Below are 13,114 nucleotides of genomic sequence, written 5' to 3' on the forward strand. Positions count from 1 at the left end.
CTGACGCGATCAATTTTTCAGCCCCTTCGGTCTCGATCCCTTTTCTGCCGCGCTGCGAGCGTTACGTCGCAAGAACCTCGGTTGTACTGGTAAATTCCTACCGTTTCAAGGGCGTCGATGGTCCATGGGTACCACGATCACTTTCGGTCTTTAGCGGCACGGTAAACCGAGAGGAGTTACTTCTGAGGGGATTGTAAATTCAGAGAAGCGCCGTAGAAAGGTACTGTTTGCACTGAACGCGGTGCAACGTTGTTTGTGTTCTTTGATTGTTAATTGGGATGCTATTCACCTCGAACCAGTACTGTGTACTCGCAGAAGACAGTGCGAAGCGTTTCTGTTTTTAAATTGGGAAAAGGTGTTGTCGTCCGAGGAAAATATTACGGAATGTTAAATTAATTACATCTGCTTTGTAAGCGCGATGATAACTTCCTTTGATTTCTCAGGATAAGGAGCATGCTTCCCCTTTGCAGTTCTTAAAATTTCCTGCAGACAAGAAAAAGTTTCCTCCCGAGTAGAATGATAAAAGGCGTTAATTAATTAATTTCGTGTCGTAAATACGCGTCGCAGGATTCTCGGGGAGAACAGTGCCGAGCATTCCTTTCTTGTTGTGAACCCTTTCAACGAACCATTGCACTCTCCGCGTAAGAAGAAATGCCTCGTCCCCGAGCAGAAATTTAAAAAATAATTCAAACGAAGTACTATTCCCTATTCTACTACCCAATTCCTTGCAAAAAAGTTCACCGCGTAACGCAGAACGCGAACGAAACAAATCACGACAGGCCGCGGATATGGTCAGCCGCTAAGAACCGAAAACTAGGATTTCTTGGAGGGGATAGGGTGGAGCGAGCGGGCGATTTTCCTTGCCCCTGTGACATTTCAACTTGTCGGTAAGGTGAATGTCCCAATTTCTGTTCATTTCGTATTTTTCTTATTATTATAAGCGTCACGTTTGTACTATAGTTGCAACAAAATAATTCTAAATTATTTGAACATTTACGCGAGCGTTGCACGAGCTTGGGGCTAATCAAAGTGCAGCATAAGCAACGAAAAACATTTAAAATGAAAGACTCGTGATTTTTCAACCGTTTTTCAATAACAAAAACAGATACCGTATTGTGCTCTGGATGTAGATTTTTTACTATTCTTGATTATTTTAAGTAGAAAACAGGTGATTATACGCTGTAACCTCTATTTCTATTCGAAGGCATTTTAATTTTTGTTTATCATTATTTTATGCTTTACTGTTGTGTTATAAAACATCTCGATAAAAGATGTAACTTACAATTAGTTTAACCTGAAAAGGCAACATATTATTCAGCAGAAATACGGACTTTGAAAGCATTATATTTAATTACAAATTACTAATAGTTAAACATCTTGAAATATCTTTCTTAAATAGTTTTTGAATTGGTTGATTTATTATTAAAGAATTAATCAATTACTCTGCAAATTTTGATCGCCAACAAATTTTTTACACCTTCTTTATGACGAGTTATCTCTTAACTCAGCAGAAATTGGGACATTCACCTGACGCTTTCGTTTCATAATTTAATTCCGGTAATATGCTTCAGCTTTCAATATTGTAGACAATAGGTCCCGACATCTGGTCGGCCACCGGTCTCGTCCGCGCGGTACTATCGGCGTGCCAAATAACCGGGCCATAAAACCTCCTATAAAAACTTCTACCGAAACAGAAAATACTGGTATGATACCGGTATTTTTCGATTCCATCTCCAAAACCTTTATAGAAACCGAAATACGAAAATTAAGAAAAGAAACAAGTATCGCACGTTTGTAGCTTTATTCTATCTCCTTTCAAGACTATAAAAAAAATTTGTAAGTAAAAACGTCCATTTATAGCGGAATAGGAGCAAAGCAAAGAGAATAATATCCTTCCAACTATTTCTTCCTGCCTCGAAGTTGACCTGAACGTTCGCAACTTTTAGAAAAAATCCCAAGGCCAGGGGGTTAATTGAACGCGACCTCGATGTTGAACACGAGGCGTCTGTTTTTCGCGGCCACGTCGTCACGTGGGCCGCGCCAATTGAATTCCATGAAAGCCACTTGCTGCGCCGACGATCGCTGGCAACGGCGTGCGCGATCACGCGTCGCGGCTCCTCTCCGTTTGTCGATCCCTAACCGATTTTCTTTCCGTTCATAGGTGGCGCGCGAAGGACCACGAGGAGGCAGGGCGAGAGGACGCGCCGCGCGCGCCAAACTACGGGCGCGAGCGGGCAGCCGTGCGCCGAGGGACGAGTGGCTGCGACGTTGAGGGGAGACGCGCCGCGTGTCACGTGGACGCGGAGGAGCGCGAAGAAGTGGCGAAAAGGGAGAAAGAAACCCCCGGCAATCGACAGATGAGAGTTCGAGTCGCAGAAAGTGGTTTCGAGAGAGCCTGGCGCGAGTTAGCTCGGTGCAAAGGGGTGCAGTGGTAGCTGCCAGTGGTGTAGAGGGAGGAAGAGCGAGCAAGTGAAAGCTGCCTGTGCTCCAAGTGGAAAAAGAAGAGCTCGAACAGACACGAGGGTGGCCCCGTGGTTCCCTTGGGTGCAGATAGAGAGTGGCGGGAGGATAAGGAGGGAAAAGGTGACACAGAGGAAGAGAGGAGAGAGGACCAGGACTCGTGTCGCTGACGTGGCGTGACGTGACATCGAGGCGTCGAGATGCCCCGGGATGAGATGGCCGCCGCCTCCGTTCACACGCTCCTGTCGCTTCTTCTCGTCCTCGGCGCTTCTACGCTGTGCCGAGGCAGGATCACGAATCAGGAGATAGGTGAGTGGAAACATGCGGCTTACTTGACGAATCCCATCTCGTTTCGAGTCGTTTCGCCATCGCTTCCCGTCTGACGCGTCTGTGTCGCGCGATTTCATGGTCGATACCTTCTGTATCGCTTCGCGAGGGGATGATTCCGAATGGCCATGGCGGTGGGACGCTTTGGCGCGGGGGCACGTTTCATCTGTGCAGTGAGATATGATAGAAAAATTTCTTACTTTTTAGTATATACTTTAGATGAGGTGCGTACTGTATAGAGTATTTATAGTCCAGAGTGGTGTAGCAGGGGAGACCGGTATGGTTGCTTCATTTTTTTATTTTAATTTTTTTACGGGTTATAGCTGCAGGGAAGTTCATTCGGACTTAGTTTAATATAAACTGCGTACGTCCAACTTTATAAAAAAAGGTCCTGTGGATTTTGTCAATCAGATTAGGAGCTAATTCACATTATTTGCAGGAACTACTTTGTGACAATATGCCCCGAGGTTGGATTGGTTGTCACAGACAATGGATAGCTAAGTTTATTAATAAAAGGCCGATTCAATGCTCTTGAACACAAAATTAAACTTAGAAATATTATTAACAAACCATTTGCAACTTTATCACTGAACCCCAATTTCTCTGGATTTGCTTTCTGAATACAGAGACAAGCACACAAGGCAAAAGTCTTCTTCATTTTCTTTTTCCTCTTTATTAATTGTTGATACGTTTCTTTTTTTTTTCCTTCATCGGATAAAATTACTCGTTCTGCATTGTTCTTCTTTCCAAATGTTCTGTGACAACTTGTCCCAAACCGTTAAACAATCCCACCTTTCTACTCGTGCATTAAAATGTTTAAAAAATGCAAAAAAAATCATTAGAGTAAGTTAGAAAAAAACTCTAAAGTACGAGATTAATGCAACAATATTATAGTCAATACTAAGAAATAACCTGTATTTACTTCGTAGAAAATACGGCGTAATTTACTTGGAGCGCACGAAACAATGACACGTCGTGTCTTCGTGCGACTCCGCAGCGAATTGAGTGATAGGGGATGGAGGCGGCGATATGTTTATGCGTCGCCATGGGTTATTAATACATTCCTATTGTTTATAGTTTCTTTGTTATAGCGGCTGTGACAAACTACCCGTGTGACAACCACACCCAGTCTCCCCTATGATTTCGATTGAAGTTTACTTCAATACGTTTTCTTCTTCGCGTGCTCTCGCGTTTTTAGTGACTGATGTTTCACAGAGTTTTGTATGTTTAAACAAAAATTCGAGATTTAATTTGGAGCTGCAGGCCAATCTGCGCCGCCCACGTGTCCATACTTACGAAACAAATAATAAACCGAGAAACCAATTTCGAAGTTCAGCGATTCGTGTAATGCGAATGGCGTGGATACTGCTCGAACCCATCGTGGTCGCTGGACACCTCCCGCGTTGTCGCATAATGTAGGTAATTATGTCATTCGGAAGGGGCCTGGCACAAAGAGGGGTGTAAAATTCACGATCGACACGCAACATATTCCCAGTGGATTAATTAACGAACGAAACGGCTCGGCTGCTGTATTCTTTTATATCCGATTTCCGGCGCCATTGTTTCCATCTCTGGGGATTTATCACCCGCCATATAGAACGACTTAAAATCAAGCCGAGAGTGTACCTATTGCGTTCCCAGGTCATTATCGATTTCGTTTATGAGTTATGGATGGTGCTGCTCTGATGGTCCAAGCTTCTTGTTCGTATGGCTCCATGGATTCTTGGACTCTTGGATCCTCAGATCCTTGGACTCCTACATTCTTGGATACCTAAGTTCGTATATCCCTAGGTTCTTGGGTTCCTACATAAGTTATTGTACCCTTAGATTTTCAGATCCCAAAATTACTGCACCCCAAGATTCTTGAATCCCTAAATAACTACGCACCTAAATTCGTGGACCCTTCGACCCTTCTACTTACCCTCACACCCACCGTACTCAAATCAGACAAATCTTCGCAAAGATCCTCAATAATATTTCTCCATTCACAATAATCGAGGCACTGAGAGCAAAGACGGACTAACCCACATTGAACAAAAATTAATTTCCCCTATGTTTACCCACGACGGAACGGAGAAGGGTGGAGGTGTCTGTTAACAATTTTCTCCAAAACTACCGAACCGATCTTCATGCGGTTTTTTGCATTAGTTCGGTATCGTGTAACGGCTGGTTCTTAAACATATTTTATGGCATTTGGCCGCCAGGCGGCGCTGCAGTCAAATAGCAATCGAAGAAACAGAACTACGAGGCTGTGTATTCTAAAGAAATTAAATCTTCCTAAGCCGTTCCGTATGCCGCTATGTATTAGGCATACGTAAGCAAAACTTAACGATAAAAAAATAAAAGCCAGTCCTCTGAAAAAAGTGAAATAAAAAATAAAATTAAAATTTAAAAAAAAACCCACGACAATGTAAGCATAACTGAACAATAAAAAATAAAACACAGTCCTCTAACAAGAGCGAAATAATAAAGGCAGCAATATTAATTAATTATCAGCCGTCCTGCGTGACCTCACGTTTAGGTAAGGACTAGGCAAGGTTGTTGGGTAAGGAGGTAGGTGACGCACGACGGCTGATAATTAATTAATATTGTTGCCTTTATTATTTCACTCTTTTTGGAGAACTGTGTTTTATTTTTTATTCTTAAGTTTTGCTTACATCGTCGTGTTTTTTTTTTTAAATTTTACATTTTATTTTATTACATGATTAGAACGTCCTGTTGAAGTGCGCTATTGTTACTAAATCGATTCACAGCCACTGAAACAGGACACCGCGGTCGATCGGTCCTTTCATCTAGCCGACGTGCGCGTTTTCGCGCGATCTTATGGCACGCACGGCGAATCGAATTGACACGCGCGCGATCATTTGTGGTCAGCGAATTTGCAGGATCAAAGGCGGTTTCGCGTCCCTCGGGGCGGTTCGATTCGCGGCTGTAACGTCATTTGCCAAACAATCGGTCGTCTCTGGTCTCTTTCGCGCGGATCTCGCAGCCAGCGGCCAGGTGATCCATGGGGACAGCGACTGCAGGACGGCCTTGTTAGAACCGCAATGGGTAAACGAGTTAAAAACCCCCCTCCACATTTTCGCTCTGCGAGCAACGAAATTACGTGGTCGGTATACTCTGCGGCTTTTGCCGCTAGGCGATTCAATTTGTGCATTAGCTGCAACGTCGCACAATGGATCGTCCGCGTGTAAATAAAGGGGGGCGAACAAAAAAAATGCACTAAAGTCACGCCCGTTCTACGTGGCCACCTGCTCAACGATCCAGCTAAAGAGATATGCAGACACCGCGCCTTGAATTTGTCACCAGTCACGTTCCTCCTCGTTCGTTTACCTGTGCCAACTTAAACTACCCCTCCCGCCGCGCCCCCTTGTTTCCATTCAAATGAAAACACCTCCTTCTTTGGTGAAATGAATTCATCTCTGACGGGGATAGTTGCGAAGCTTTGTGTTTTCCTAAACGGCCATTGTATCAAAAGCTCTTCCATGCTACTCGCAAGGGAAGATCCTCAAGCCGGTAATTGAAAAAATTATGAAACTTCGGGGATACGTAGAGGGTGCAGTCTTCCTCGGATTATTGAAATGCTTTTTTCCCCGGATTATCGGGAAAGACCTACCCACCCCACGGTTTTCCTTCCTCGCTGCGAGCGGGGCCCTGCGGTCCCGGGTAGGCCGCCCGTTAACTGCCGAGAGCAATAAAACCATTGGGCTAGATAAAATACCTAGTACAGAAAAATAAAATGTTGATGTTTTTGATAAATGTTCATGAAAGTATTACCAGTGGATTTTTTAAGGTTTCTGGATGAAAATGAGTTTACACAACGGAGCAATTTGGTCCATTTTTAGTGAACGTCACTAGGTTAATAGTGCAGAAGAGAATTTAAATAGAGAATATCAACTACTTCGCCAAATTTTAAAGTGTTTGCTGAAGATTGCTTAAATGCAACCTTCAGGAGAAATTGCCTGGATGTTTAGTACCTAGTTGGTATTACGAGGATTGGCAAATTACTTTGGTAATTGGAGGAGAAATATTGTGAATTAATCACCGGAAACGTGCTTTTCCCGTAAACCGGGGAACTGGAATTCTAATCGTGTTGTCATAATGAAAAATAGACCGAATTGCTTCGTGTTTGGACTCATTTTCATCGACGTAAACTCGCAAATCCATCGGTAATAATCTCACCAAGGTGTGATCAGTAATATGAAAAGTTTCATATTTAATACTGAACGACTCAATTCGTCGTCGACCGAGGGTTTCCCGCTCGGTTTACATCGATCAGTCTCCTCGTCAGACGGTTCGGGCGAGGGCCCTGACAAGGGTCAGTTTATTAGGTGCTAACTATTTCCCCTGCCCCGGTTTATCGAGAATTCCCCGGGCCGAAATCTTTCTCGATAATCCGGGGAAGACTGTACACAGGTTTGTATTACGGAATTTTTTTTGCTGCTTAAAGTCACTCGAAGGGGGTTAAATTGACCCTTAGAAATCTGGCTATTTTTCGATTCTGTGTTATAACTCGCGCATCATTTTTACCAAATGACAGTCCTAATTAAAAGAAGTAACTTCTGTGTGAAAACATTTCTCTACCTTCTACAGTTCGCGAGTTATAATACAAAATAGGAACACACCCGGAATTTTTACAAAACAATGTATCTTCTACATATCCTCAAAGTTTCATAATTTTTTTGAATTTCCCGGTTGGGGATCTACCCTTGTCAGTTGCGAGCTTCTGCGAGGTAAGTCTAGCTCGTATCGAAAATTCGTAACGAAGTAGCAGAAGCTGCGGGCATTTTCTTGGACCGTTGGAAAAACAACGAAATGGTAGTCGAGGAGCTGAATTGCTTCGTTGAAGAATAAAGGGTGGCCGGATGGTTGGCTTTGCCGCGGACAGGGGCCCCACGTCGCCGCGACATAATAATTTGCGTGGTCGAGGGGATTAAACGGCGAGCACGGTGAAATACCTACGCGAAACCAAAGTCGATTCGACGTGTTATGCACGCCCGAGCGAACGATTAAGGGACGTCGAGTGTTTTATTTAATGTTGAAGGCGAAACGGAAGTAATTACGGTTCCTCGGAGCGTAAAGGAAGGTCCTGGCTGCGAGAGGGAAGGAGGCGGCTCGAGGGGGTGCGGTTGCGAGGTTGAGGCTGTGAAACCAAGGGAGTCGAAGAGTGTACAGAGAAGGGAAACTGGTGCTTGATTGAGCAGGTGGTTAGACAACTTGACCGCGCGAACACAAACCGAAAGCATTTCGGTAATTAAAGGGCCGATTAAAATCGTATCAACCATCCTCCGCGATATTCGATGATAGGCGTAAGTAGATTAACATTCACTCGGTACACTGGATGGAGATTAATTCTGGAATAAAAAAATTCAGTGGCTTCAGAGAATTTTTTATGCACGTATAGTGAATGGAATACAAAATCTGTTTGAAAGTCATTATTGTACATACTTTCCTGATTTTTTTAGTACTAAACGGCGCGAAGGAACCCTCTATTCCGCGGTCGGAAAGATTTCTGCTACATTCTTTGGCCTGGAACAAACAGCAAAAATTTTCGAGCTCTATGTCAGATCAGCTCGCGAAGTACGTAGGGATTTTGCATTTCGTTGTAACCTTTTCTTGTTTTAAACAATTTTTCACGTAATTTTTTACCTAAAAATGAAACTTTTTGTGTTCCATATTACCTGCCTTTACCCTACAATAAAGGCCTTCAAACAGATTTTGTATTCCATCCACTGTACTCGCGTAACAAAATTCTCGAAATCTAAAAAAAACTCGAAGGCTGTCTTTCCGGGCGCTAGAATGGCATTACTCCTTGAGATGCTTCAGGGGTGAATTGTTTGATTTCCTTCCACAGTTTCCTCAAACATTAACAGTTTCACAATGAATTTCCTCACGAAACTACTTGTCAAATCTCCGAACCCTCTTCCTTACCTACAATCTCCCTAAAACCCCGACTATCTCCTAGAACCCTCAGAGCCGCAGCATCGGCTGAGCAGTATAAAATCCTGCACAGTGCAACATTAATTAGCGCAGATCTGAATGAACCCTCGAAGCTACGAACACACCCCCTCGGCGCTGTTGAAATTCACGCGATGGCTAATCGCGCCGTGTCGAACGACGCGTCTGTGAACGCTAATTAACCTCTCGCCACGTTTTTCTCGCGCCAGCGGGATCCGAGCACTCCCAACCTCTTTCCTCCTTCGCGCCGGCTGAAAAGCGTCGGTTCCTGCTCACAAAACGGCAGGGTCGTCCCCGGGGAGCTGAAACGTCCGCCAACAGTGACGGAACTCCCTTGGTATTTCACCCAAGTTTTTCCTCGTTAGACGCGCGTACGTGGCGACTAGACTGAACTAGACTCGGGACCAACTTGCAAATTACTTCAACGGGAAGCGCATCGGGGAGGGAGCTGGTCCAGGCGCAGCCTGAGCGAAGCTTTTCGATCGCAATCTTTTAATTACGCTTTGAGAAAGGGGCTGCGAGGGTGGGGGGTGGCTTTTAATCCACCGGTGGAAACAGCCCGAAGCTTGGCGGCAAAAAGGAATGGGTGAGGTGGCGGTGGGGGAAGAGGCGACGTACGCGATCCTCTTCCCTTGGACCTGATAGAAACCGTGACTGCTATCAATGTCCGCCATCTAAACTGAAGGCGATCAGGGACAAGTGGGGTGGGAGACGGGCGTGAATCTAATCCAATTAATTCGTCTGTTCGCGGATCTCGAGCAGCCAGCGCCATTGTATCGCGGGGTTTCGTTACAACCGAGCAAGAAGCCGTTATTCCCATGCAACTTCAGTCGTTTGGCAACTCCCCGGCGACCCTTGGCACCGGGGGGCATCCAGCGTCGACTTATTTCTCGCGGGCGAAACACTTGGTTCGGCTTGTACGAAACTTCCTCTGCCCCCCGTCCTCCTCCTCCTCGCCCTCCGGCGGCAAAAAAAGGCTGCAGTCGCCTCGCGGTAAACAAACCGCCGTTTCGACGGCACTACGTTCTTTGCCCTGTTTCCGCCCCGACTCGTCCCGAGTGATTAATCGCGCTGCCCCGTGACGGGGGTGAACGTTCGGCCGGGCAAAGTCTCGCGGAAGTCCTGCTCCGTCCGAGGCGCGGACTGGGAAGGCTCCTTTCCAGTCAATGAATCCCCCTGGACGATCCATTCGGGTGACTAGCGTCCATTATTCACCGTAAATTCGTTCCCGGTTAGCCTCAGCCGCCTCCTCCGCCCTGTGCGTTTATTAGGGACTTAGTTCCTCGGCGACCTCGGGATCGGGGGTGAAGGAGCACCCGTCCGGTCGATCTCGATGGCACAAAGGACGGGAGCTACTAATTACTTACCCATTCGCCACGTTTTCCGCTTCTTCTTGGCTCCTGCGATGCAATTCCTCGGTGGGTGGAGTGTCTGATTTGATTCTCCCAGATGGTTGTCATGGTTTTCGGGCTGTAGGGGAGGGCTCGTTAGAGATGTTGCGGAGGGCGAATCACGTAACTCGATTAGCTTGGTGGCTTCTGATAACAGTGGACAGAGTCAAATTTTTTCTACCTTGGGGAATTGACTTCTTTTTCTGAGGGGCTTGCCAGCTAATTATCTACAGCGCTTCTTCTGTGTCATTGTCGTTATTGAGCTCAGAGTTACCTTTGGTATTTCAAATACAGGCCCGTAAGCCTTATCTTGAACACAAATACCTAATAGGGTGAACTGCAGTAATCATTGTAATTCCTGATTAAAGAGACAAATATTAAGAAGTACGAGCTTAGAAAGTACTCTTTTACTATTTCTTATTTCTCTTGCACTACAACACTGCAAATTCCAGTAGTTGAACTACACGTTTTAGGGAAGGGACAGAGTTCAGAGTTTTAAGCGTTTCTTAAAATTTGATAAGGGGTATCGAAACAAACTAAAATAGAAGAGAAATATTCCGCAACGAGGAAAGCCATTAAGCTTTCCTAAGCAATTAGCCTGACGCAATTAATCTGATCTCTCATTTATTTTTATTTCTAGTTATTAACGAAGAATGAAATATTAAAAAGTCAACAATTTATTTTTAGTTTTTGAGTATCAATAACACAGTTCGACAGCTATCTGGATTTGTAGCAATCAATAGCCGTTTCTCATAGGTTTTCGCGCGCCGAAAACGAATCCGCAAACCGTTTGTCGCCATCACCCTCAGTTTTTCAGTAATTCGAATTTTCATGGAACACCCATTTTGCAGATACCTTTGAATTTATTTCCAAAATTAAGGGTCCAGGAGAAAACCTGACTCCTCCACGCGACGCAGCAGACATTTCTCCTTCGGAAAGCATCAACAGAAGTGGTACGTCACGTTTTGTTTTCAATGCAGAAGCGAAATAGATTGACAAAACGTGCGGCGCCAACGGTGGTAGTCACGCGCGTTCAGCGATTCTGTGACGCTGAGCGGCAGTGGATCGTGCGCCGCCGTTGACTATCACTGTCGATGTTAACTGAAAATTAAGACGATATAAGAACGTCAGAAAAAAATATAGATGTTCCAATTGGGGTTTCCGCTTCTTGCCTGATAAAAAGTAGGCTCAGTTTCAGTAGTACAGATCAAGCACTGCCGCGGCAGCCTCGACATCCACGCGAGTTAAAGTCCTCCTTCTCCCCTGCCACTCTGTCTTCACAAAGTTCCTTCCAAGCTCCGTGAAAATTTCACAGTCAAGCCCCCGGTGCTCGAATCAATCAATCTCCCCCGCTGCTGCGGCCACCCTTGTTCATAAAACACAGTATCGGATCGTTAGCCACGCGCGGATCGCGCCAGCACGCGACATTATCCGCTTCCGTTTCGCTGCTGACCCTCCCCCTGCTCCCGCGGCGCTGTTCTCCGATTTCGTCGCGACTTTTCATCGTCGAGGGCCGGGAATCAACGAACCGTGGCCTCGGGCACGACTTTACTTGTGCCATTCGGCCAGCCCCAGACTGTAACTCTAGTCGCCTGGCAATGACTTATACATCCGCCTGTATCCGATTGTGGTCAACGGTGGACGGCCAAGAGGGACGGGAGCCGGGAAGGGTGGACTGTCCACTCGGCCGAAAAATTTTACGATATGGAATTAGACTTGGAGAACAGGCGACGGAGAACGAGCGAGAAGACGTAGTAACGTTGGGTCGGTGGGTGGTTGTCGCAGGGCGAAAAGGCTGCGTTTTATGGTCCCACTGCTACCGCGTTCAATTGCCCATTAATATCGGCGCACGTGAACGCGAGTTATGATTATTAACGCGATAGAAAATTTCACCCCCCACGCCCTTCGCCGGCCGTGGCTTATGGGGCAAGTTCCAGGAGGCTGAATCTGGTTCCCTTTCGAGAGAGTCGGGGTGAAACACGCTGGGGAATCATCCGAGTGGAGTGACGTGTAAATCTTGGACGGGAACGCGGGATTTATTGGCTTCTTCGGGCTGTCAAGGTAGTGAATTGGGAAGCGCGAGTGGGATTCTGCGGAAGGGCGAACGAGGGAAATAATCAGGCTTGTGTTTTAGTAGGGTGGATTGGTTTCTATGTGCATAGAGGTATGTTTTAAGAGAACGTAGAACGTGTTGCTAGTGGTTGTTAATATTTTGGGGTAGTTGAACGATGCTTTCATGCTCTGAGGACTCTTTTAGGTGACCATTTCGTTAGCTAGAGGGATGACAAGTGCGTTTCCAGTGTATTGTATACATCACATACAGGGTGTATTTTGACCCAGAATATTCCACAATGAGCTTTTATATTAAATCGTGTATTATTAAATAAAATTCTTGTATTCTTGAAAAAAGTGGTAGTAATAAGCAATAAGGTTAGCAAAGGGTTAAATAATCCCTGCCACCGGGAGCCAACTTTAGGGGCAGATAAAGTTTCATTATTAACCACGAAAAATAATAATTTTTTCCCAGAAAATTAGCAGGTAGAATTACAATTACCTATTTAAATGACCATTGGGGAGTCACCGGTATTTTCAGTAGCATTTTTGAGTGACGCACAGTGGCGCCGCGTTAATAATGCACTATAAAGTGTAGAATATGCACGAGATATTTAATTGCAATCGTCGGTGGGATGGAAACAAATATGCGTTCATGCATATTTCATCGGGCTCGCGGTTTACCGTGTCCACGTTTTCGTTTACGAAATGGATATTTCTTCCTCGGCGCAGTCCAAATATAAGGCCTCGGGTGGAACACTCGCAGTGACAACACCGATATGAAACTTTTTACGTCCGTCGGTTCAGGAAAGAATTCAGAAATCTTTCTCGAACCGTTCCAATACAGTACCAATGAAAGCAGAATATGAAGCGGCGGGTGTCGATGAAACTTTTCACTCTATGAATAATAAAACACGAAACGCAGC

General features: G+C 45.3%; 1 protein-coding gene across 4 annotated transcripts in view; it reads left to right on the top strand.

Moving 5' to 3' along the window:
* LOC143368119 (neural cell adhesion molecule 2) overlaps positions 1-13,114 on the top strand; it is a 384,831-nt gene that overhangs the window by 8,506 nt on the left and 363,211 nt on the right. For all 4 annotated transcript variants that reach the window (XM_076810482.1, XM_076810483.1, XM_076810481.1 and 1 more), the window contains one exon: positions 2,162-2,769. In XM_076810482.1, the coding sequence (XP_076666597.1) occupies positions 2,661-2,769 (109 nt within the window). In that variant the 5' untranslated portion in view covers positions 2,162-2,660. The remainder of the gene's footprint in view (positions 1-2,161; positions 2,770-13,114) is intronic.

This window comes from Andrena cerasifolii, chromosome 4 (assembly GCF_050908995.1).
Source record: "Andrena cerasifolii isolate SP2316 chromosome 4, iyAndCera1_principal, whole genome shotgun sequence".
In the NCBI taxonomy this organism is placed as follows: Eukaryota; Metazoa; Arthropoda; class Insecta; order Hymenoptera; family Andrenidae; genus Andrena; species Andrena cerasifolii.